General features: G+C 43.3%; 1 protein-coding gene across 2 annotated transcripts in view; it reads right to left on the bottom strand.

Moving 5' to 3' along the window:
• Positions 1-27,646, bottom strand: part of TMEM131 (transmembrane protein 131) — a 125,484-nt gene that overhangs the window by 65,662 nt on the left and 32,176 nt on the right. Inside the window, exons 4-5 of one of the 2 annotated variants that reach the window (XM_053307841.1) lie at positions 15,609-15,680; positions 12,509-12,632 (exon numbers count right to left, since the gene is read on the bottom strand). In XM_053307841.1, the coding sequence (XP_053163816.1) occupies positions 12,509-12,632; positions 15,609-15,680 (196 nt within the window). The remainder of the gene's footprint in view (positions 1-12,508; positions 12,633-15,608; positions 15,681-27,646) is intronic. The other variant, XM_053307842.1, reaches the window with a different exon arrangement.

The following is a 27,646-nucleotide window of genomic DNA, read 5'->3' as shown; positions in this document are numbered from 1 at the left end:
GATCAAGGATTACAATGGCACTACACTGTAGTGCCTTGGCCCATTCCTGGAAAAACCCAGCCATCATCTTAGAAGAGGACTCCCTTCCTGCAAGATGTCAAAAGCATTGTCTCTACAATTGGACTATATTTGCTTCTAACTGAAGTCCACAAGTTAGATTTCTTGCACCTCAAATGTTCACACGTCCGCCATCTTGGATTGGGATAGATGACATCATCACAAACTCAGTTTTGGGCTTTATAGGAAGGCTCCTTGTGAATCAGGGTGCATATAGAAGCCCAGCAGAGAGGTAAGGGAAAGTCCATCTATCTCCCACCCAGTGCTGCCTGGAGTGAGAGACCAGGTGGGTACTGGGGTTCCTTCTGCTGTTGCCTGCCTGCTTTTGCTTCCCCTGTGGTGCTACAGCCTCAGGTTAACATCTGTGGGAAGTGTGGGCAGGACTGGGACCAGCCCCTGAGTGACTCAGCTGTTCCTCAGGTCACCTGCTCAATTTTGGGCTTTATAGGAAGGCTCCTTGTGGCGGCAGGGTCGCCATCAAAGGGGCGACACCAAAGGGGGTTGCCCCTTTGTGGGAGCCACTTCGGGGGAGAATGAGGGTGAGGGCTAGAAGGCTTCTGTATAATTAGTTTTAAGCCGTTTTAGACTTGGGTTGAAATTGCTGTAATGTGTTTGGGTTCATCTGAAGATGGGGAGTGCCTTCGTTGACTATGGGGAACCTATCCCAGTGGTGGTGGGGAATAGAAGAAGTAATGTTGGCAGGTCAGCGGGCCGTTCCAGGTGAAGGGTAGTCAGAAATTTAATAGCTGTCTCCCCTTCCGGCTGTCCTGCCAGCTCTTTGACCTCAGGGAGCACTGCCAACAACCCACATAGCTTTTCCCTGCTCCACTGTAATGCCAGGTCGGTCCAAAATAAATCTGAACTCATCCATGATTTGATCATGGATGAAGGGGCCAACCCAGTATGTATGACCGAGACTTGTTTGGGGTAGGCTAGTGGTCCAGTTTCTCCCTCCAGGATATTCTGTAGAGGAACAGGTGAGGGGATGTGGGCAGGGAGGTGGGGTGGCTGTGGTCTATAAGGATAACATCTCCTTTCCCAGGGTCCCTGTCAGGGTATCGGACCATATTGAATGTGTGTACTTGAGACTGGGGACCAGGGATAGATTGGGACTTCTGTTGGTGTACCGATCACCCCGCTGCCCAGTGGAATCCCTTACTGAGCTCACAGACTTGGTCGCGGAACTCGCATTGGAGTCTCCCAGACTCTTGGTGCTGGGGGACTTCAATGTTCATTTTGGGACCAATCTGTCCAGGGCAGCTCAGGAGTTCATAGCGGCCATGACGACTATGGGCCTATCCCAAATGGTCTCTGGACTGACGCATATTGCAGGTCACACGCTTGATTTGCTATTTTACTCTGATCGGGGTGGTGTTCCGTGGGTGGGGACTCCTGTGATTTCCCCATTGACATGGACGGACCACCAACTGGTTAAGGTTGGACTTACAACCACTTCCCACCTCCACAGGGGCAAGGGGCCCATTAGAATGGTCCGCCCGAAGAGGTTATTGGATCCATTAAAATTCCAAGAAGCCTTGGAGGGATTTAATGCTGGCTTAGCTGGTGATCCTGTTGATGCCCTGGTTGAGAATTGGAACAACTTGCTCACCAGGGCAGTAGACATGATTGCTCCCAAGCGTCCCCTCTGACCCGCTTCAAAATTGGCCCCTTGGTATACAGAAGATCTATGGGTACTGAAACAGCAATGTAGGCAACTGGAGCGCAAGTGGAGGAAGACTCGACTCGAATCTGACAGATTGCAACATAGAACACATCTAAAGATCTATGCTCAGGCAATACGTGCGGCAAAGAGGCGGTTCTTTTCTGCCTGCATTGTCTCTGCGAATTCACATCCAGCGGAGTTGTTCAGGGTTGTGAGGGGATTAGTATCTGCCCCCCCTCCCTTGAATCAGAATTTGGAGTCATCAGTCACCCACTGTGATGTGTTTAAGGAGTTTTTCGCAGATAAAATCTCTCAGATTCGGGCCGACCTAGTTGGAGACTCCACAATTAATTGGATGACTGAGCTGGAGGTGCCAAACAACTCCTCTTATGTGATTCGACTGGATCGGTTTCAGTTTGTGACTCTTGAGGATGTGGACAAGCTGCTTGGATCGGTGAGGCCTACCACTTGTTCTCTTGACCCTTGTCCAACATGGCTTGTTCGATCTAGCAGGGAGGTTGTTGCAAACAGCCTGGTGGAAATCATAAATGCTTCTCTTGAGGGAGAGCAGGATGCCTCTTTGTCTTAAGAGATGAGCCCCTGGTGGCGCAGTGGTAAAACTGCCGCCCTGTAACCAGAAGGTTACAAGTTCGATCCTGACCAGGGGCTCAAGGTTGACTCAGCCTTCCATCCTTCCGAGGTCGGTAAAATGAGTACCCAGAATGTTGGGGGCAATATGCTAAATCATTGTAAACCGCTTAGAGAGCTCCGGCTAGAGAGCGGTATATAAATGTAAGTGCTATTGCTATTGCTATTGCTATTAAGGAAGCAATCATTAGACCTCTTCTAAAGAAGCCTGCATTAGATCCCTCAGAGTTGAGCAATTTTAGGCTTGTTTCCAACCTCTCATGGCTGGGCAAGGTAATTGAGAGGGTGGTGGCCTCTCAGCTCCAGGCGGTTTTGGAGGAAACTGATTATCTAGACCCATTTCAAACTGGTTTTTGGGCGGGCTATGGGGTGGAGACTGCTTTGGTCGGCTTGATGCATGATCTCCAATTGGCAATTGACAGAGGAAGTGTGACTCTGTTGGTCCTTTTGGATCTCTCGGCGGCATCCGATACTATTGACCATAGTATCCTTCTGGAATGTCTGAGGGGGTTGGGGCTGGGAGGCACTGTTTTACAGTGGTTCTGCTCCTACCTCTCGGATAGATTCCAGATGGTGTCGATTGGAGACTGTTGCTCTTCAAAATCTGAGCTTAAGTATGGTGTCCCTCAAGGCTCCGTACTTTCTCCAATGCTTTTTAACAGCTACATGAAACTGCTGAGAGAGATCATCAGGGAATTTGGAGCTGGGTGTTACCAATATGCTGATGACACCCAGATCTACTTCTCCATGTCAACCTCTTCAGGAGCTGGCATATCCTCCCTAAATGCTTGCCTGGAAGCAGTAATGGGCTGGATGAGGGAGAATAAACTGAAGCTGAATCCAGATAAGACAGAGGTACTTATTGTGCGGGGTCAGAAATCTAGAGACGATTTTGATCTGCTTGTTCTAGATGGGGGTCACACTTCCCCAAAAGGAACAAGTTTGCAGTCTGGGAGTACTTCTGGATTCACACCTCTCCCTGGTTTCTCAGGTGGAGGCGGTGGCCAGGGGTGTTTTCTATCAGCTCCGGCTGATACGCCAGTGAGTCCGTTTCTCGAGATCAATGACCTCATAACTGTGGTACATCTGCTGGTAACCTCCACACGACTTTTGTAATGCACTCTACGTGGGGCTGCCTTTGTACGTAGTCCGGAAACTTCAGTTGGTTCAGAACGCGGCAGCCAGGGTGGTCTCTGGGTCATCTCAGCGAGACCACGTTACTCCTTTACTGATGGAGTTACACTGGCTGCCAATAGGTTCCCGGACAAAATACAAAGTGCTAGTTATAACTTACAAAGCCCTAAACGGCTTAGTCCCTGGGCATCTAAGAGAGCGTCTTCTTCATTATGAGCCCCACCGCCCATTGAGGTCATCTGAGGAGGTCCATCTCCAATTACCGCCATCTTGTTTGGTGGCGACACAGACAGGCCTTCTTGGTCTCGGCCCCGAGACTGTGGAATGCGCTCCCTGCTGAGATGCAATCCTCCCCATCTCTGGCAATTTTCAAAAAACACCTGAAAACCCTTCTCTTCACCCAAGCTTTCTCAGTTTCCTAAATTATGGGGGTTTTCATTTCTGGTTTATTTTAAAATTCAAAACCCGATTTCGGGGGTTTTAATCACTGTAATTGTTAATTGTTGTTTTAAAATGTTTTTAAATTGTTAATTGTTATATTGTTTTTTAATTTGTTTTAGCTCTTTACTGCTTTAGTGGTGTGTTTTAATTGTAAACTGCCCCGAGCCATTTTGGAAGGGCAGTATACAAATCAAATAAATAAATACAATAATAATAAAAACTATGCCATTGAGGTATCCCTGTGTGTCACTCACTGCAACTGTACCCAATTTGGTTCAAATGGATTAAACAGTCCACAAATTAGCTGGCTTGTGCCTCAAACATTCACGCTACCACCATCTTGGATTGGAGTGGATGACATCATCACAAACTATGGAATTGAGGTGTCCCTGTGTGTCCCTACAGCTGTTCCAAATTTGATTCAAATTGGTTAGTCAGTTCACAAGTAAGCCCACTTACAACACAGTGGGCTCAATGGGCGGTGGGGACACATACAGAATACCAGGTGATCTCATAAGCCTACTGGAAAATAGGCTAAACATGGAGGTAAGGTGGGTTTCCTTAGGGAGGGCATCTGCAGACCTGATGCCTTACTGAAAATGTCCTGCTCCTTCTAGTCATGTGCTATACCTCTAAAGGCATGGCAGGACCTCCAATGTCAATTGAAGTATGAGGGGAGGCATATGTGGAAGGCAGTGTTCCCTCTAAGAGGGGTGTGTGCATGTGCGTGTGCTCACTCACACACATTTGATGTCTGTTCAGTTAATTTTAGATCCTGCTCAAGTTGAATCAGAAAGGCCCCATTCTGAATCCACGTGTGCACACACACTGCCTTGATACCATGTTTCCCCAAAAATAAGACAGTGTCTTATATTAATTTTAGCCCCAAAAAATGCACTAGGGCAATTAGCAGTACATCAGAAATTACTGCTAGGTCTTACTTTCGGGGTAGGTCTTACTTTCGGGGAAACAGGGTACTACCGCCCAGAACAAAATTCATTCTGCACACAAATGAAAAAAATTAGAGAACACACTGGTGAAAGATGGCAGCCCTTCAAACAGCCAGGACCCAAGCTAATTAAGTCATGAAAAGTTAGAACCAGAACTCTGAACGGAGACAGGAAACAAATAGGCAGCCAATGCTGACCCTAAAGAACTGGAATACTGTGTTGCAGCAGCCAATTCTGGACTGAAGCCTGGTAATGGCATTTTGGACCAATGATTTTCAAGGGCAGTTCCATATGAAGCTGCCTTATGCAGAGTCACACCATTGATCCATCAAGCCTAGTACTTTTTACTCTGCATTCATTAACAGCAGCTCTCCAGGAATTGAAATGGGGTTTTCCCAGCCCTGGCTACAGATACCAAGGATTAAAACCAAGACCTTCTGCCTGCAACGCATGTTCTCCACTGCTGAGCTATGGATCTAGAGTTCCTTTACAGTAGTAGTCTCAAGATCAGTGATCTATGAATACCCATGGCCAGGTCAATCTTTGAAGAAAGTGTGCAACAAGTATATGCTGAACAGGGGGCGGGGGAATACTACAGTACTAGTTACCACCAACATCTAAGCATCTATAAGCAAAGATAGGTCAAGGAGTATCCCCAAGCTAAAGACCTAAACTTTAAAGAGGGAGTGGAGCTCTGTCTAGCACCTCTTCCCAGATCAGCTAAACTCTTAACCAATAGCACTTCTGCTTTATCTTTTGCCTGACCTCCACCAGACCTAGTTCAGGCTTTCCACTGCCTCCTGATGTTCTGATAAACACAACAGAGCCAAGTAATAACAGCATACTTCAGCCTAACTCTGACTTCATCCTGTGGTTTCATGTAGATTTAAAAAGCATAAGGGGCAAGATGGAATCCTGTGGCATTCTGAAAGCCAGGGCTGCACAACTTCAGTCCTCCAGCTGTTGTTTTTAACTACAACTCCCATAATCCCTAGCCACAGTGACCAATAGTCAGGGATTATGGGAGGTGTAGGTCAACATCTGCAGAAAGGCCATATAGCCCTGCTGTAAGCCAACAGCCACAGGGCATGGCAGTAGTCCCCCAGCAGTATAAGCACAGCATGGATTCTGTGGGGGGGTTTTGTTCAGGTGGACCTGGTGTAGAACATTCTGGGTATTCTATTCCTTTGTTTGCATTAGAGAAACCCCATTTTTAAATTTATTTTTAATTAATGTTTTTAATTAAACATGCATTTGGCAGTCTTGCCCAAAATGATACAGTAAACTCATAAGCAAAATTTAAGAAGTTACAAGTTCTTGCAAATTCATTTTTCAAAACAAAACAATAGTTCAAACTTTCAACTTCCTGCCTCATCGGCTCTCATGTCTTTTTAAAACACTTACTCTACAGAATCTCATAACCGATTCAATCTTCTGCGTTTGCCTTTCCAAAAGTGAAACACAAATTCAGATCTTTATTTCATCTACTGTTGCTAAGAAGTAGGAGAGTTGAACTCAACTGATTATCTAACCAGAGTATAGGCAGAAAAAGGACCTGGGCTGAGGTTTACAAATTGCAGTGCATCTGCTGCATCAGTACAGCTCATTTTTATATGAAAAGTTTATAGTTCCAAGCCATGATGCAAAATTCCCACAATAAGATGCTTCATTAAGTATGCCAGCTGCTTCAGGGGGGATGTGTGGTTAGATAGGTTTGGGATCTACAGAGCCATCTGAATTTACAAACTTTTCATATTATTTTCCCCATCACCCAAAGATATTATCCCTTGGGTTTTTAGGCTCTGAGGATTCTTTCAAGTGCCAATAAAGAACACGCACACACACTTACAGGCTTCTACAACAAAGAGTAACACTAATAAATTTCAGCTTTTATTTAGCCAGTTTTAACCCCAACAGCTGTGGAGACACAAATCCTTAATTAAAATTCATTTTGTTGTTTACTTTGTTAAGCTCATTACAAAAAGCAGCCTGATTTGCAATCTCTCATATTTTGGACACTTGGCTAGCTTAAAGGTTTCAAGAGCAAAACTGCATTGAATACTAGTTATATTGATAGAAGTGAATACCATTTAGTATATAAAAATGACTCATCCATTCAAAGAGGTTTCAACAACTACTTACCACTACACAGGAATCAAATTACCACTCCTTACCATGGGTTTCATGACCTACGTTCTGGTGCAGTTTAGAATAAATTTTTAACCATGAACTTAGCTTTGAACCAGGGACATATTAAAAAATTGAGATTAAACAAAATTTACAAAATAGTGTGCAAACTTTCAAGTTAATCAGCACTCCTCAAGCTTTGTTAAGCAAATAAAGGTCTGGTGAACTCAAAAGCTTGCACTCTCTGTGAATTCTGGTCAGAATTTTGGTTTGGTTTATTAAAGTGTTGGGTAGGTCCAGACACCAAGCGGAACCAAAGTTCATTACAAAGCAAGAGTTACTTAAACCTGATTGGTGTCACAAACTATCACCATATCTTGGTTTGTTTCACCTCATTGTGCTTTATTTATGTCCTACCCTTTCACCTTACATCACATTATCTAGGTCTGCCTTTCTCTGTATGAGTGAGGCCTAAGAGGGCAGAGCTACTGAAACAAACCAAGGTTAAACCACAGACACCATCCAAAGCCATGGACAAACTCACTTCAAATCTTGTGTTCAGACTGTGGTTTGACTGCCCCAAATAAACAGAGTTCGACAGGTACAGGTTCAGAATGCTCACTAACCACAGGTGGCATGAACCCATGGATCTGTCTGGTGTCTAAACCCATCCAGTTTTTAAAAATTATCCCTGTACAGAATTAACACACAAACACAATACACCCCCCCCCCACACACACACACACTGAACACAGCTTGCGCCTTCTTGGTTGGAAGAAATTTCTGAAATGTAATGAACTGTTTCCTACACCATTAGGAGCCCCTTGTATATACATCAGTGCTGACAATATTCAAGGATAATTGTAGTAGTCATGGTATATTTCTATACCAGATAACTTCAGCTAACACATCTTGTATATAATTTGAAAAATGAGAGCCAAGGCAAAAAACTTAACACTTGGTAAAACAACACCTTCACTATGTGTGTTTAAACTTCAGAAGTTCCCCATTTGAATCGTACCCCATTTGAGAAGAGGAAAACACCATAACACTTTCCCTCAGCTCTCCTAGAGGGTCACTACCTTGGTATTCCTTTTGCCCGTGTCAGTCAGGAGCAGTTGAGACAATTGATCCATATGTTGCTTCACTGTTTGTTTTATAGAGATAATCGGCTAACACTTTTGTCCCCTATTTTGTCTAGATTCCAAGGTAGGCCATCGGCCTTTTATGTCTCTCTCCTTTTGTCCAACAATGATATTAATGTTTCCATCAAAGTGGCAAATTTTTGCTACACTGCAAGTTGTGTAAGGAAGCAATTGGTAAAATCATGAATGTCCATTGTACTATATATTGTTATATTGTAAAAGGTGTTTTGTAAGAAAGTACTGACAGAACCATGATTGCTGGAGGTTATTACTTATCTATTGTGTTGTATTTTGTCTAGTCAATGACTGAAAAAAAGTTTCCATTCTATAAACACTTTGTTTTCAGTGTTCTGCAACTCCATATTCCAGGTCAGAACCAATCCTTAATGAGGTTAATCACCATGTGGCATTTCATCCACCCTCTAGTCATACTGTTTAAAAGATGTAGTTTATACAAATATGGATATTAGGGTACTGACTAGGGATGTGCAAACAGGCTCGACGTCGAACTGGTTAAGGTTGACGGTTCGGGATTGAATCGAAATCCCCCATTTTGTCTGACCTTGGTCCAAACCCCACTGACTGTTCAGGGGTTTCACAGTCCCCACCCCCCCCCTTCCGTGAATTTTTTTTTTAAAAAAAAAAACACCTTTATCCCTTTAGGGAGGCTTCCTCTAGGCTGTGTGGGGAGGGGTCCGCGAAGGTCCCCCCTCCCTCCACCGGCCTTGGTCATAACTGCTGTGGCCAGTTCAGCCACTTTTTTCAGCCCGTTTGGGCCTCTGTATTTTGGCATGGTCACCATTTTGTCTACTGCCACGTATGCGCAAATGGCCTCTGCGAGGCCTGGCACGGCCCAGGACCTTGCAGAGGCCATTTGTGCATCCACGGCAGCCTTTTTTAAAAGAAAAATTTAAAGCAGCTGAACGGGCCATGGTGGTGATGATTGAAGCCAGCAGGGCGAGCGGGAACCTTCGCAGAGCCCCCCCCCGAAGGGACTAAAGGTTTTTTTTTTAATTCATGGAACCCCCCCCCTCGAAACAGAACTGGTCAAGTCAGATTCGTGTTTGTTCTAGACTCGAACAGAACCTGGCGTTCCGTGCACATCCCTAGTACTGACCACCCCTGCTACACTGCATGAGAAACTAAAGAACCATGAACTTATGGTGCTAGGAATCAATGAGACCCCACAACATGCAGCTGTAATAATGTAATCATCCTTTATGTCTATAGATGCTGAGACCAGAAAAACAGGTTGCTCACCTGTCACTATTGACCTGGAAGTGATCCACTGCAGTCATAAGAGTGGGTTCTGCACCTGTGCAGGACCATTCAGGCAGAACTGACTAGCTCCTCGAAGTGTTTAGCCTCGCCCCTTGAATGTGGTGCACTTTGTTGGTTTGGGTGGGCTAGTAATTCTCTCCTCAGTTCCTGAAGGACCGACATTTGGATGCAAACATCATATGGAAACAGGCCACTGTTTGATAAGGCAAGTCATCTGAAATATTCTTGTAAACATATGTTTTGTCACTTCGCATACTGCAGCGGTGCTGGCAGGAGGGTCTTATGACTGCAACGGATCACTTCCAGATCAACAGTTACAGGTCAGCAGCCTGTTTATCTGGATCGTGATCCATTGCACTCATAAGAGTGGGTGACGAACTGTCAGTCAGGAGGTGGGTTCAGTATGCTAAGTTAAGACCCTTTTCAGCATACCCCTCCTGAAATCGGCCTGTCCTGCAGAGCGAAGGTCCAATGCATAATGCCTAACAAAAGGTATGCTCAGAGGACAAGGTTGCTGCTGTGCAGATGTCTCTGAGCTTAATGCCAGCCATATGGGCAGCAGAAGTAGCGTACGTCCTGGTAGAGTGAGCCCATATGGTCTTTGGGGCTCCACCTTCTTGTGCTTGTACACCAGGAAAACAGATTCCACAGTCCAGTGGGATAGTCTCTGTCTAGAAATCTGGCAACCTTGCACCTTTCCCTTGTAGCTGACAAAAAGGCATTTTGTCTTCCTATGGGGCTTGGTTAACTGCAAATAGAAGAGGAGTGCACGCCTTACGTCCAAGGAGTGCGGTGAACACTCAAGCACTGTCATGAGATTCCTGAAGAAAGTAGGTAAGCCGATGTCACTCCTGATATGAAAGTCCAAAACTATTTTAGGTCTGAATTCTGGGTCCAGACAAACAACTACCCTGTCCTCAAATAACTTAATATAGGGGACATCAATGCAAAGTCCATTCAGTTCACTTACTCGCCAAGCCAAAGTTATGGCCAACAGAAATGCTGTCTTCAGTGTCACAAGTTTAGGAACAGCCATAGCCATAGGCTCAAAAGGAGACTCCGTTAGAGCTGACAGAACAAGGGACAGGCTCCATTGTTCAGTAGGTCGTCAGATAGGCAGATAGATTGTTCAGACTTTTCAGGAATCTCTCTGACTCTGGATGCAAGAAAACTGTCTTTCTGTCCCCTCCGGGATGATGAGCAGAAACAGCAGCCAGATGGACCTTGATGGAAACACTGGTCAATTGCTGTTGCTTCAAGGTTCGTGAGGTATAGCAAAACCTGGCGAGTAGACGCAGCCTGAGGCAGGAAGACATGTTTCTGTGCATATACCCTGAATCACTTCCACTTGCTATTTTAGTTGATCAGAGTAGATTTCTTTCTGTCACTGAGAAGGATGCCATTCAACAGCCTATCCTCCAGGCAGCCAAGTTCAAGCTTTTCAGGTTGGGATGGTGGAGCCTTCCAGAAACAGAAGATCCTCTTGTTGAGGCAACCATTGAGTGCTTGCTGAAACCATGGCTGCTGCGGCCACCATGGAGCAATCATTTTAAAAATCCTGCAGGATCTTCACCAGTACCCCGTTCAATAGAGGGTGGTGGAAATGTATAGAAACCTCCGACCCCAACTGTATTGGAGATCCATCCCACAAGCCGAAGTCATAGTCGAAAGATCCATCCATTCGTCGTTAAACAAAGTCTTTCTCTTTTCTTTCTTTTTAAAAAATAGACATTCAGAACAGAATTGTCAGGTCCAGTCCAAATCAGGAGTAATAAATCAATCCATTTGCTTTTTTCACAGAAGAAACTGCTAGTAACCGAGGAGCTGACACAATGGTGGTCAGAAAGGAACTGAGGAGAGAAACACTAGCCCACCCAAATCAACGAAGTGCACCACATGCAGGGGGCATGGCTAAGCACTTAGAGGAGCTAGTCAATTCTGCCCAATGATCCCCCACAGGTGCAGAACCCCCTCTTATCAGTGCAATGAATCACAATCCAGATCCTGTTATTTGTTATTGGAAAGGAGTACAGACGTTGAATACACAATACCTCTATTTAACCCTCCCAGCATTTTCTGAGCATATCACCTGCCCTGCATCATCCTAGTTGCTGGGGTGATTATGGGGCTCTCCTTCTCATAAAGGAGGCCCCTCCTGCACTGAAAGTGCACAGTACTATATGCAGCTGCCTCTGTGCCGTACCAATTATTATTTGGTTTTGGCAGCACTAAAGCAAAGGCCTACCTGCTTTTGTTTTCTATCCATTCAGTTTCGCAAATGTCCTCCCATCTCCATGATGCAGCACTACCAAAGGCAGACTGATATCCAAAAAGTTATGGTTTCTCAATTAGACATCATGCCAAACCACAGCTAGCCTAAGCCATGGTTTGAAAACCCACATCAATTCAGGTTTGCCAGCTGATCATAAACTATGTAATTAGATATCACATAAATCCACAATTAAGCTTCCTCAACTATGGATTGGTGTGATGTCGTATCAAATGGATACTCTAACTTGTAACATTCCAAATGACTTATTGGTCATTAACGCAGCAGAGTTTACCACTACTTGAAGATGAACTTTCACACAGCCTTGCAGGCAGCCACTTGTCAAGATTAAGCAATAACCTCTTCCTGATGCAAGCCATACCTGACCCAGCATTCAAGCTACATGAGATGCTCAGTTCCACACAGGCAGCAACATTTTTGGTGGTATTTAACAATATGACTGCTTTTACCAGTTAAAATTGCAGCATAATCCAGGTTGGAATGGAATGCATTTGCAAGCTGAGATCAGTCATTGCCTCTTAAACCAATATTTCTGTTAAAGTAATACGGAGCCAAAAATCTAAGGAAACATTGAGATTTCTCCCCAGAAAAATGTCCCCTTACATTTATTTTTCATACAACTAATCACAGGCAAACTGTATCTAGCACAATTTTGTTTTTCATTTAAAAAGAAGTTATTTTAGTCATTGAGATGTTTAAAGCAAAATCTGTCATGTTGGCATAAGATAAGCTTGCATAATAAAACCAACTTCAAAAAGCAGAACTGACTCACCCTGTTTTGAAAAAAAGATGCATGAAAATGTGAGGTTGTTGCAGATATCGATACTAGTATAATAGTTTCTTCTGAACTGGGATTATGCAAGTAAACTTTTTCCATTTTTGGCATCCCAACTGGCCTGTTTAAAGAGAGCATAACATATGTTTAGGATTGTCATCAGTTGCCTACTACCATAGAATTTTTACAGTTTTATGGATGCAGGGAGGAAGGACATGAAGACAGGTCAGTACACTGGTAATTGGGAATGTATTTTGTTTTTTGACCTAGAACACTCTATGACAAGATAAGGATCTTTAAGAATTCCTTTTCTATAAGTGTGCATTGTTACTTTACAGCAAGCAGCATCAGACAGAGTTCTTCAATTATATTACCCATGATGCAACGTCCAATTGCTTCAAGAAGAGGATGGAACTATTTTTAGATGGAGGCAAGCTATATTTTGTGTTTATCTTTTGTTTAAAGATTGTAAGTCACCTTGTACAATGCAGTGGGTCAAACTCCATTTACAGAGTTCTCTCTTTTTAATCCCAGGGGAGAGAAAAAGCACATGCAGATTCTGCAGCAGTGCTGTTTTCCAGTCTGGGGAAATGCAGTACAATGACAACTGCCCTCATTGGTGTCTTCAGGCCTTCAAGGGTTATGATAAGGAGAAAGGAAAGAGCACTGTGGTTCCCTAGTGCAACAAGTGTAGTACAACATTAAAACAACAACTGATAGATGCAGTTTGCCTCAACTGCAGGAAAGGGGCAACTGCTACTTTCCCCCAGACAAGTGGTAAGTCACATGGATGGATAAATGTTTGGTTCAAAACCCAAACTTGTCCAATCCTATACACTGACGACTACGGTCTATTACCCTTCTCAGTTACACTGCTGATGGGAGAACCCCCAGGCTCCATTCACAACTGGGTTCTATTAACCAAGCTATTTTCCTTAACAAGTCAGAAAACTTCTGAGTCCCATGATGAGCCCTTTTTCTGATCACCATGCTCCCCATGGCATCACTGGAAGCACAACAGGGTACAAATCCCTCCTCCCCATCCCTCTCCAACACCCTAAACTGCATTACCTGGCTACAGAGGCAGCAAATAGGCCCCTGCTCTCTTCCTTGATGCACATAATGACTACAGAATCAACTTGCACATCAGGGACTCTGGAAAATGTGGCTCTCCCAGGTTTCCTGCTGTGTAGATCACTTCTGTAGCAGCAATCCACACATGCTAACATGAATCTACCTACTGCCATCACAGCCAGACAAGCGAGGAGAAACTAACATGTTAGTGGAAGGTGAAAACATTGGGAATCAGCAGAGGTAAGTTAGTTTTCTATGGCTCAGACTACAATGCAGGAGACTAGTCACTAGGCTTGCATTCCGAGTTCTATGATGCTGTGTTACAATTCAAGCTTATTCTTTTAAAACAAGTATTTTCAAGCACATACAAGCTCAACGTTTTCACAACAGTTTGACCAAAGAATTGTACTTGCTTTCAGTACGTTTATTTAAAAAAGGGTAAAGAGACTAGCCCTGAGTTTGCTTTCTAAGCTATCATGCAACAACATATATGTGGAGGAGGAATGTTGAGGTTTAGTTCACTAAGTGCTCTATTCATGTTTCCAAGTTACCAGAGAAACTCAGCAAATACTGGCAGGCAAAAATGGAGGGTTCAACAGAGGTAGTTCAACAAAGCTATGCAAGCAATATATTGAATATATAGTTTTGCTATCTGGTAAAATTATGTGAAAAAAATCCTGTAAGAAAACCTTACTGTCCCCCACTCCCAAAAAGCTATACTGAGTTTGCTCCTGGTCCACACACAGCCCCATTTGACACAACACTGTGGTGCAGGCAGGACTCTTTGCATCTTTTCAGACTTGTAAATATATATCCACACAGAGCTACTTTCTCACTATAGATCTAGGAGATCTGAACAGATGGGATGAGGGAAGACACAGCTTTGTACACAGTGCTGGATTCTGTCTTCCTTTGGCCTTATAGCTGCTAGATTAGGGCAGGAAAGAACACAAACCTATACAGGTGTGTACCTTACAACTATGGAAGATTTAAAATGTCTCATACAATCTCCATGCCACAGTCCTGTAACTGTCTTCTGGAAAGAAGTGGAGCAAGAAAACATGGGGAAGAAAAGTGGACAATCACACCAGAAGTCTTTATTTGTAAGACTGGAATATTTTATTAATTAAATTTTTAAAAGTTAGTATCCTGCCTTTTCATTTTATGATAAAGTATTCAAGGCAAAATACAGAATTGTGTTTGTCTCTAGGAGTGACAGTTTTGTTATAACAAAATAAGAGAGTTGAACCTTTCTTCTAAATAAGGGGAATGCTGTTGACAAGCATAAATTTGATATTTGCTTTGAGGATGTGGACTATCTTGCATTAAAAGCTGCACATTAAGAACCAGTTAACATAATCACAAGGATCAAGTGGTAAAGTTTTCCCGAGATTATATTACTTCCAACTCCTCAAACCTTCTGTGCCTAGAGTGGTAGGTGCAGTCCCACAAAAGCTTTAACACCCAGTTCTGCTGACTGTAATAAACTGGACTTGAATCCATTTTTTCTTTGTACACAGATTAACATCTTTCCCTTAATTATTGGCATTAATAGACAGCCATATTAGCTGTCTCTGACTAAAGAAAGTATTCCTCAAAAAGGACTGAAGCAATATAATAAACTTCTTTCATCCAGCATCAATTTTTAATTCTTCCACCATCTGCCCTGTGGTACTTGCTTCTCAGGCTCAAAGTGAAAAACCATGTGGTTTGGCTGAAGTTCAACAGGCGTACCTTCTGCTAATGATTGTTGACGAGCGGTATATAAATATTCATAGTAGTAGTAGTAGTAGTAGTAGTCATGTGAACTGAGAGTACTAGCCATCCACTTAAACCCGCTGTACCAAGTTCTGGCTAGCCAACAGTCTGATGTGTGTAACATTTGCAGTGCTAGGCAGCCAAGATTCTGGGCATCTAACAGCAAATATAACCTGCTTTGCCTTTAGACTACACAGGTTCTTGAGATAAGTTAACTTCTGAAAGCGTTCTACTTAAAATACCAGCCATAGCTTTCCCAACTTACTGTTCGTGGAAATCCAGCATTGGCGGTTCAAACCGAATAGGTCTGCAATTGCCTCGATACATAGATAAGCTGCTGGAAAAATGAGAAGAGAATAAATAAGTGCAACAAGACACTAGTAATGCATGTGTGTCCAGAATTCTTTGTACTTAGTCCACCAATGCTGGGAATTTTACCATTAACAGTAGAATGAAAGATCTACTTTCCCATTTCCAGCAAGCACATATTATTCTATTGCATTTTATTCCACTATTACTGCACATTTACCAACAGTGGGCTATATAGGTGGACTGCAATCAAATGTCAGCTCATAACTTCTCAACAAGCCTACTCATTCATGAGCTAGCTGCTCCACCATGTCTTTTTGCACTGTGTGTACACAGTAAAAAGATAACACACAGAACAGTCTTACATGAGCTCCTTGTGTATGGACTACTTCCATACTAGTGCAAATCAGAATTATACAGGAATTGTTGTGCATGCACTGTATTTATTTATTACATTTATATCCCTCCAAGGCACCCAGAGCAGTCTACATAATTATGCTGATCCTCACAACCACCCTGTTATGTAGGTTAGTAATAGACACATTTAATACATAGAAAGAAGAGGGTGGGGATGGACCACAGTTCAAGTACTGGTCCAAACTCGGACTGGTTTGGGGGTTCAAGGCAGCAAGTGGCACCTTTAAGAGTAAAGATGCAGGTCCTTTTTAGCGTACCTACTGCTCCAGGCAGCTTCCTGGAGTCCGAATTTGGACCAGTACTCAGCTGCGATCCAAGCATGCCCCCTAATAGAAAGTACCAGTTTGACTACAAAAACACGGTTGCATATTGCAAAATAGAGGTATGTGAGGCAGCTGGACGTTAGCCTCTGGACCGGAATCTGGACCAGATTCGAGGTAACCCAAGCGGCTCGGGTTCAATCAAGCCCAGCCCATTACAAGTACAGAGGTTTTCCTAGCCTAAAAAGACCTTCCATTCACTGTAAAGCAGTGGGGATGGGGTGAAATGCATAAAGTTTACCTTAAAAATAAAGCCCCACCGGCCGGGGGCGGTGGTGGTCACTGGGGTGGCAGGGACTCAGGAGGTTATGGCAGGGGCTCCTCCAACTGCCCCGCCGGTGGTCAAAATGCTTAGTTTTTATCTTTAACACAAAGCCACGCCAGCAGCGAGGGCAGCCATGGAGACAGGGGAGACTGGAGCGGGGGGGGCTCCTCCAACCACCCGGCCACCCTCCCAAATGATAGTCCAGGCTGGCTGCAGTCCAACTGGAGGAGCCTCTGAGCGAGGCCTCTCTAACCGGGCTGCAGCTGGCTCAGACTATGATTTGGGAGAGTGGTTGGAGGAGCCCCACTGCCACCAAAGTCTCCAAGGCCACAGTGGCCACCTCCCCCCGCCCCCACCAGCGGGGCTTCATTTTTTTAAAATGGTAAATTTTAAGCATTTCACCCTCCCATTCACTGCTTTAAAGTGAATGGAAAGCCTTTCTCAGTTAGGAAATCCCCTGTACTTGTAAAGGGGAATCCTAGCTAGATTCCCCTTTACAAATATACCCCCCATCCAAGCTGGTTCTGCGAACCTGGGGGCAGTCCTGTTCTAACTCGGACTGGCTCCCCCACTTTGGGGGCCAGTCCAGTTCAACCTCAGACCTCCCGAACCAGGCCAGCTCACTGTGAGCCGACTCACACATCCTTATCGCAAAACCCAGCTTTAAGTACACACAAGTATACAGCTATAAAGAAGTTCTAAACTCTTATCAAGTACATCCTTGAGTGAAGAAAGCAATTGCTCAAGCTTGTTTAATTGTTATCAAGGGCATCAACTAAGTGGACATTAAAAAAATTGTGAGCACACATCTTAGAAGCAACACTGCTCCAAACATTTGCATAGCACCATACCTTTTAGCTACTATCTTCCATTTTTCTCTCAAACAATAAGCATCTACCCATTATAGATAGAATAGATGTACCATAGCAAGTTTTATTACGCCTACAGAAGAATGACTAAATTTACATGTTTGTTAAGAGGAAACCTACTGTACACATTGTGATACATGGGATAAATATAGGACACAATTAAAGGTGAACCTACACTCATCTTTTAAAGCTGATTCTAGGTCCCAGTATAACACACACTGACGGTTAAATACACAAAAATATGTGGTTTTGAGATCAGATATTATTAAATATGACACAGTGGGCTGGTTCATATGTCAAATGGAGCCAAGAGTAACCTTCAGCTTGGCCTTGGGAGCATGCACTCCACCTGTTCATGCCCTAAACATACAGGGAACACCAAACAGATCTTAAATTTAACAACTGCTCTCCTAAGCTGACAAATTATGTAGTATCATTGTTATGTGGACATGTAGACTGGGGACTTTTGGGGTTATGTTCATGGGTAGTATAAAGGGTCTTTTTCTAGTTGCAAACAGATATGGTTTCAATTGCATAATCAGCCAATTTGTATGTGTGTGTATTCAGGAAATAATATGCTGTAAACTTGATTGAAATCAAATCATTCTGAACAGGTACTATGTACAGAAATAGCCTGCATAAATAATGACTTTGTAGCAGCCGTTATCACTGGGAGGATTCGAGGACTGATACAAGTGGCACAGCGGGGAAATGCTTGACTAACAAGCAGAAGGTTGCCGGTTTGAATCCCCACTGGTACTATATCGGGCAGCTGCGATATAGGAAGATGCTGAAAGGCATCATCTCATACTGTGAGGGGGGAGGCAATGGTAAACCCCTCCTGTATTCTACCAAAGATAGCCACAGGGCTCTGTGGGCACCAGGAGTCGAAATCGACTTGACGGAACACTTTACCTTACAAATAGGTAGTGCCAGTCCCTGCCTCCCACTTAGATCATTCATAACAGGAAGCTGTATGCTCCATTCCTTGAAAATTGGGTGCTAGTGATTAGAATAGGAATGTTCCATTTTTTTGTTCCTGCAGAGCTTCTCTCAGGACTTTTCAAAACAGTACAATGGATACAGGGTGCCTGTTGCTTCTCTCACCCCTTCCATCAAACACTCTCGTTAGTCTTCAGATGAAAGGCACTGATGGGAAACTTGTGCTTAGACAATCATGTAGGTTTATGTTGCAAAATGATCCTGTGAAAGCACACCCACACAAATTAACAAATGACTAATATTCAGGATTTGATAATTTTACATAATATTTTCACAAATCTGCTTCATCATAGGAAGTTACATGGAGTTGATGTTAATAAAGAAACAAACACAAATTACAAAATTGACAATAGGCTTTCAAATTTCCTTTGTGATCATAGGCTTACAAGGCTAGAAAAGTAGTCTGAGCATAAGTCTCTTCCTTTAACAATACAGTATTATTAAATGTGTCAACTGTGATTAATTCAGATAGTTTGTAAGAATTTGGGGCTTCAGACAATGTCTACCATATCTATCCAAATTTAAGTCAACCCTGAATTTAAGACGACCCCCTTTTTAAAATATGTTAAATATAGGTTATACTATTTACACAAAAGGAAGAGGACCCTAAATTTAAGATGGCCTTCCAGTTTCTAACACTGAAGAACTGGGGGGGGGGACACCTAGTCTTGGATTCAGGTAAATGCAGTATTTTTAGTGCCTGCTGTTTGGGCTGCACAAGGATACCACTGCACAATTTTAAAGATCTGTAAAGTAATGAGTGTCTTAACATGTCCATAATGTCAAGGATTTAATAACTGCAAAGAGGCATGGATGATTGTGGAAATTAGCAGGGCCCAACTCTTAATAATCCACAGTTACAGTGATCTGCAAGCTTATGTATACTCAGTTGCTTAGAACTATAAGAACAGCCCTGCTGGATCAGGCCCTAGGCCCATCTAGACCAGCATCCTGTTTCACACAGTTGCCCACCAGATGCCGCTGGAAGCCACAGGCAGGAGTTGAGGGCATGCCCTCTCTCCTGCTGTTACTCCCCTGCAACTGGTACTCAGAGGCATCCTGCCTTTGAGGCTGAAGGTAGCCTATAGCCCTCCGACTAGTAGCTGTTGATAGACCTCTGCTCCATGAAGTTATGGAGCTTTCAAGGTTATTCAGTTAAGAGTTTGAATTATAAGGACAATTCCAGCTTCTGTCAGCAAGCACTCAAAAGTGGTTCTGTGCACGGCTTTGTGATTTCAAGTCTATGTAGATTGGCAACTATGAACATTTTCACCAAAAGGTATGCACATATAACTACGTATCTTCAGTACAAGTGTTAACAAGTTAGTCATCTTGGCTAACTTCAAAAGAATCTAAAAACTATATAGCTCTAGAAATGCTGAGAACTGCACTAGAGATCCTGAGATTAGGGCTCAGCAATTCCCAGGCACTAGCTTGCCAGGGCACATGGAAATTTAAGTGTAGTGCCTGAGCTGGGCAATGGATGTATACAACCAGGAGAAAGAGTGAGCAAACAAGGTGGATAGTCTGACCACCCCATGAAGAGGAGGACATTGCTGGGAGAGAGCAGCAAGTCTGCCCCACAAAAGGAGTAGATGGCACTCTGGCTCCTAAAGACAAAAGAAAATTTGTCAAGGAGTGTCCTAGACTCTTTCCGCCACCCAAGACTTATAAATCCTAACAGGTAATTAGAAGTGACAAACAAGCAAGTTTTATGTTGCCGTGTACATACAGCTCTCTTGGGGCCATGAAAAAGATATGAATTGTTTCCTCCCACATCCATGGTACCTAATGAAGTGAGGAGTCTTTGGCATTATCTCTGAAATCATGACATCTGCCATACACATCAAGGTCCAAAATTATATGAAAGCATACTAGAAGTTAGGTATTTTCTATTGGAGGGGTTCTCAAGTTTTTAAACAAGAGTACTTTCTGTCACAAACGTTCAGCAAAAGTACCCCAGTAAAACAGATGGGTGTGGGTGGGTGTATGTATGTACACACACACACACACACACACACACACACACACACTTAAATGTTACGAGACAGGCTACTCCAGTCACTGGATGAGAGTTTCAAAAGGACTCTAGCACAGGCAGCAACACTATTATACTATAGGAGAGACGCCAGTCTGGCTGGAGCTCTAAGCGATACCACACATCTCTTTATTGCTAAGTCTATTCCAGTTATTGTGGCCTATGGATTGGAACTCAGACATAGTGGCTAAGGGGCACTTGACGCAATAAGCAGATAACATCAGGCCTTTTGGGATTTTTCAGTTAGATTGCTTCTCATCCCTACTTCTTTTTCTGGCTTAGCAGAAGTTTGCCTGTTAAAGCTCAGTGGGGGAAGTCCCACTGTCTGATACCTTTCCAATGCAAAATCAACTTCAAGAGTGTACAAAGCAGGCACTATGCCAAATATTGTTATCAAGTCAGTGAATAAAAAGGTAGACAGGTAAACTGTTTTTGGTGCACACAGATCTAAAATAAAGCAGAGAAAGTTCTAAAATTCATGATCTACAGAGCAGTACTTGATCGCCTTTATGTATTGCACAATGCACAACAAATGACTACATATTCTCATTATACTCAGTAGCCTACATACTGCACACTGTACCACCCATGGAAGGGGGATGCACCAGCAGCAGCCAACAGCCCCTTCCCACTGCTAGCACAGATGGGGGCTGTTGCATGCATACTAGACTATGAGTTGCTACTGCTGGGCCAGTCACTCCTGCCATGATTCTCACTGTGATATGTTTAACAACTTTTTTGCAGATAAAATATCTTGTATTCGTGATGAACTAGACTCCACGGTTACTGCAGAGTCTATCATAGAGGTGCCCAGCAACTCCTCTTGTAGGATTGAACTGGATCATTTTCAGTCTGTTACTTCTGATGATGTGGACAAACTACTTTGGACTATACGCTGTACCACCTGTTCTCTTGACCCTTGCCCAACTTGGCTTATTTCATCTGATAGTCATATTATCAGAGAGGGTCTGATAAATATCATAAATGCTTCTCTGAGGGAGGGCAGGACACCTCCTTGTCTCAAGGAGACTATTATTAGACCTTATTTGAAGAAACCTGCATTGGATCCCTCATTGGATTAATTAGCTAACTACAGGCCCGTCTCTAATCTTCCTTGGTTGAGTAAGGTGATTGAGCAAGTGGTTGCTTCTCAGCTCCAGGCAGCTTTGGATGACACAGATTATTTAGATCCTTTCCAGACTGGCTTTCGGGTGGGCTATGGGGTTGAGACTGCCTTGGTTGGCCTGATGGATGATCTCCAACTGGTGATCGACAGAGGGAGTGTGACTTTGCTGATCCTTTTGGATCTCTCGGCAGCTGTCGATACCATTGACTATGGTATCCTGCTGGGTCACTTGAGGGAGGTGGGATTGGATGGCACTGTTTTACAGTGGTTCTGCTCCTACCTCTCAGGCAGATTCCAGATGGTGTCGCATGGAGACTATTGCTCTGAAAAGCAGGAGCTGACGTGTGGGGTTCCACAAGGCTCCATACTGCCTCCAATGCTTTTTAACATCTACATGAAACCGCTGGGAGAGACTGTCAGGAAGTATGGCCTGGGATGCTATCAATATGCTGATGACACCCAGATCTATTTCTCCATACCAACTTCATCAGGAAATGGCATGATCCCCCTAAGTGCCTGCCTGGAGGAGATATCGGGCTGGATGAGGGATAACAGACTGAAGTTAAATCCAAGCAAGACCGAGATACTGTATGTAGGGGGTCAGGATCTGAGAGATGGCTTGGATCTGCCTATTCTGGATGGGGTTATACTCCCCCTAAAAGACCAGGTTCGTAGTCTGGGAGTACTCCTGGATCTCAAACTCTCCCTGGTCTCTCAGGCTGAGGCTGTGGCCAGGAGTGCTTTTTATCAGCTTCGGCTGATACACTGGATATGTCCATTCTTGGAGATTAGTGACCTTAAAACAGTAGTACATATGCTAGTAACCTCTAGGCTTGACTACTGTAATGCACTCTACGTGGGGCTGCCTTGGTACGTAGTTCGGAAACTACAATTGGTACAGAATGCGCCAGCCAGACTGGTCTCTGGGTTTACCCGAAGGGACCAAAGAACACCAATTCTAAAAGAACTGCACTGGCTGCCGATAGTTTCAGTGTTAGGCCTGGGGAGTACCTTATGTTAAGGCATACTGCGTTTGACTTACGACTATGAACTAAAATTCAACAAATCATGAATAAAAATAAATCAGATAAAAAGAACAGTCGGCTCAAATAAGAAAAAGAGGTGTGCAAGGAGGAGTTCAGGCAGATTCTCACCCAGGTGTACAACAAGGTAAACTAGTGTGCTCAGTATAAACAGATACCAGGCTATTTGTTCATTGTCCTGGAATTTGTTCAGCGTCCTTGACTGAATCTGTATGGCTGTGTAAGCCATGAAGGGCTACTGGGCTGCAAAGAAGTCAGTCCCTGACCTCTTGCTTCCCTAAGTGGCTTATTTTGCATCCACAAAGATTATCCATATTTGTGGTCAAAACACTGCCCCATAGATTTGGGGGGGGGTGTCTGTCTATAGCCTATGCATATTACAGCTGTCACCAATAGGTTCTGAATTCCCCCCACACATAGATTGGGTCAGCAGGTTTAAAGTTGTCGAAGAGGATACATGTAGGGCCTTTTCTCATTTGTACCCAAGTATAGTCATAAAATGTTTATCCAGGATTTACATGTGCTGCTGATGTATAGCAAAGTGCCAATTTGTTTACCTTCAACTGATATAGTAGGAGAGGCTAGCTGATTTGTTGAGAAGAAGCCTGGCTGATGTAATATACCAGTAGCAACTATATTTGTTTTATTTATGTTTACTCTCTCACTAACTAATCTATAGAATTTTGTCCCCATTGCAGCAGTTATGCATAGTAACTATTTACAATACACACAAAGGAAATATTCGTTAATCCACTGCACATAGAAGACTAGGCATTCTGCCAAGAAAATCAAACCACCACTACCTCCAGTCTTTTAGAATTACTTTAATGACTATTATAGTAATCGAGAATGACTTTTTTTGCTATATTGCATACTTCCTGCTCAACAAGCCCTTTTAAGCCATGCCAGGATACTTCAAGGCAAAACTTAAGTCAACCCCACCTAGTACTGAATCAACATCCATATGCAGAATTAAAAGGTATTCAAGTACCTTCAGATAGATAACATGCTGCAACTCTGCTTACCCGACACAGATCTAAAAGATTTGTAGTACTAGGTGGTTGAAGAGTGGGTAAGAATTTTAGAATTCTGTCTCCAGAAAGACAGGTTAAAAGAAATGGATATGCAAAAGTAGTTAACTCTGATCCAAAATATGTAATGGCAGGGCAGGCAGGTTTAGTATCACTACAAACTGGCAAAGCACCAGTGTTATTATAGAACTGGTAACAAACATGGCCCAGAGGCTGAACTTTTTGTGCCCCAGTCTAAGCACTTATTTGCTGGTGCTGTTATCAAGTCTTTAAGAAACTGGCTTACGAATCTAACAAAGGCAAAGAATGGCTTTGAAATTTGTCTAAATACTGAAATTGCACAATACCTAGAGTTTAGTCAATGATGGTTTTACAGAGCACCTTTTTCTTCCCAGCCAACAATAAGAGCAAGTAGTCTGCAACAATTTCAAGGGCCCAGCACATATGATATGTGCATACATATGTACAGAAAGCCTTGAAGCCTGACTTCCTGGGGGGGGGCAACTCTGAAAGGAGCAAAGAACTAAGGTGGCATGAGTAGAGAAATGCTTGAGTGAGTGAGTGGGGTGGGGTGTGTGTGTTTGTTGTAATGGGCGACAGAGATAAGACAGAGCTGCTTAACACTTATTCTGCAGCTGTCCTCTCCAACCAAGGAAATGTGGCCCAACAGGACAACAGTTGCACTAATGGGAAAAAAGGAGGAAATTGCACCTCGAGATATGTAAAGGGAACAGAGAACAGTTCACCACTTTGAAAGGAATTTAATTCTACAGGATTAGATGAATGACAACCCCAAGTACTAAAGTAACTTGAAGAGGGGACCTCGGAACCACGAATATCTTCTATATATTTAATTCTCTTAAATGTATCTGTTGCTAGTCCCAGGCGTGGCAGCTATTGCGAGAGTTCGGAGAGCTGCCGGATAGTGATGGGGACGGGCGGGAAGGAGAAAATGGTAGCAGCCAGCCGGCAGGCCCAGGGGTTAACGGTGGTGGCCTGGTGGCGGCTGGCCAGGAAAACTACAGCACTGGCGGGCGGGCAGAGAAGGCAGGGGTGGCTGGAGTGCAGGTGGGCGTCTGAGAAGTGGCCGGCCGGAGAGAAGAAACGGGCAGGTCGGCTGGCTTGCCAGCCGAGAAGCAGGCGGGGGGGGGGGAGAAGAAGCAGGCTGGCCGGCAAGTGGGGGGCGGGGAGAAGCGGGGGAGAGAAGAAGTGGGCCGGCTGCGCAGATGCTCTGCGCCTGGCCCAGCTAGTGACAAATATTTATATACTGCTTTTCAATAGAAGTCCCCAAAGCGATTTACAGAGATATAAATAAACAAACACAAGAGACACACCAGCAACAGCCACTGAAGGGATGCTTTGCTGGGGATGGATAGGGCCAATTGCTCTCCCTCTGCTAAATAAACAGAATCACCACTTTTAAAAGGTGTCTCTTTGCTCGGTTAGCAGGGGATCACAATCTGTAATCTTTGAGAAATCCTGAAGAATGTGCAATGCACTGGAAGACTGGAGACAAACAAATATTAGATCAAATACCCTGTGTAGTTCCACCCCCTCCAAGTTTGGGTCAGTCAGTTTTGAACACCAAAATTTGCATTCAGTTATTTGACTATGATTCTTCTTTTAATGCTTAGCAAATTTCAACAGAAGCAGCTGTGGACTCCTGCAGTTCTTAAAATACTATTTTATGCAAAAGTAGTGGTATCAAACATAGTTGTCAGTTGAAGTGGTTGAATGCTTCTGACATTTTATTGTAATTGTTCATGTGCCTGGTTCATAAAATGCAGACCTGGCATTTCAAAAGCAGACAGGAAAGACAACCAGTGCAGCAGTTAAACTGACATTAAATGCCTGGCTGACAGTTTACTTTTGGTGTTCAGCATGATTCACATCTGAGGTAATATAAATGCACCTAAGCAGCTGAACTGTGAGAAAACACTCATCTGTTGTATGGTATAGCATACAGATGTATTGTCTTCAGGAAACACACGGACACAGACACCAGGTTTTCACATTAAATATGAAGCATCAAAACATGTGTATGCCTCTCCTCCTCTACAGTCTGAAACAAAGATATTTGTACACCTACAAATGAGGTATAACAGGATGAGATTATGATCTTCCAACTGCAATAGTAACAGTGTGTGTTTTTTAAAACCTCCTGCACATATATTAAAAGCTTGAGACTGTTAACTTCCGCTGTGTGTGTGTGTGTGTGTCCTGGTTTGGGTGACTAGAACTCTCAAAGGGCTAGGAAGATAGCAATAGTAATTAAAACTTTGAGAGAAGGGGAGCTAGAGTGTTAGTGGGGTATTTTAAAGAGTGCTGTCAAGTATTCAAGGAGTGGCAGCCAAGATGGTTGCCAGAACAAAAATGACAGTAATGACTTTATGCAGATTTAACGTTCTCTCTAGTTCAATGCTGACTTGTTAGTAGTGTTTGGATGTTGGGAGTCACACCTCAGTACAGCTGGACTAGACCAAGTTGCCTTCAAATTACCAGCTTCCAAGCTTACAGCTTTAAATCTTTACAAAAAGGTACTGGTACCAAGAAAGCCTGAATGCAATCCATATCCACCTGCAGATACATGACCGCCTAGAGCCTTTGGAGTCAGGCAGTATATAAATTTAAATAAATACATAACTGTTATAATGGTAATTCTGTACAGTGAGCTTACAAGACATGAAGCTGTATATAATACAGACATACTCATGTAAAATACTTATTTGTAGTGTGCTGTAATTTTTAAAGACGCAAACTGACAAGCACAAATAGGAGCTAAGATGCATATTGATACGGGGGTGGGGGTGGGGGTACTGTAGCTCAATTTTTTAAAAAAATTGGCATCCCATCAGCTAAGATGGAAGCCATAGGCAGAAGACAACTCCATACATTTCATTTGCATATTTATCAGTGACGAGCTCCACTCCTCTATCGGATGAACATCTTCAAATATTCTGCAGAAGTCTAACTTGTGAGAAACTGCCTCTTCTTTATTCCACCATTCTTCATGGAGAAAGAAGAAATGGTTTCTCTCTATTCCTATATAACTTTTTCAGAATCTGAGAGCAGTGAGGTGTTGCTTGAACCTTCTGGAAAAAATCCAGCACAAGAACAAAATGCCTTCCTTTCTTGTGTTTTCTGCTGCTTATATCTGGTAGCTTCTTCAGTTTTTAATAGTTCTCTGTTTTTAGCTATTTATTAATAACTTTTTAGTCTAAAATGCTCTATCAAAAGTTTAAATGTTGTTTTAACCTGGTCTTTTAAACTTGTTTAAATCTTTTATTTTACACCGTATCTATTTTATTTTTTGTAAGCTTCCCTGAGCAGTAGTGTACTGGAGGGGCAAGGTATAAATATTGTAGATAGATAGATAGATAGATAGATAGATAGATATGATGACTTGGGAGAGGAAGGGGTCTGTGATAACCACTGAAAGAGGAAAAATTGAGGGGGGCAGATGGACCCCTTGGCAGGAGGGATTTGGTATGGGGTGTGTGGGACAGAGGTCAGTCAAGCTAACTTTAGCATCATGGCAGAATTCTCCATATGTATCCCACAGCAAGCATTACCTAGCTTGATTATACTGCATTGCAAAGCAGAGAGCAAGAGCAAATAAAGCACAATATGCTGCAGATGCCAGTAGATAAGCAAGCATTTAATCTATCTACAGTGCTTAATGATTAGCAGTTTATTTACCTGACCCAAGATTGAGTTCCCAAACCAAGTGAAGGCTCTGATCACATGAACACGAGAAGCTCCTTTCGCATGTCTGATAGACGACAGAGCATCTTGGAGCAACATAACACATGCTAAGTGGCTAGTTCCAAGTGAAGTCTTTCTATATGCTGAGAATAACTGCTTCTCTTTCTAAATTATAGAA

This window comes from Hemicordylus capensis, chromosome 3 (assembly GCF_027244095.1).
Source record: "Hemicordylus capensis ecotype Gifberg chromosome 3, rHemCap1.1.pri, whole genome shotgun sequence".
NCBI lineage: Eukaryota > Metazoa > Chordata > Lepidosauria > Squamata > Cordylidae > Hemicordylus > Hemicordylus capensis.
The sequence above is the reverse complement of the archived record's forward strand: the minus strand, read 5'-3'. Positions and strand labels throughout refer to the sequence as shown.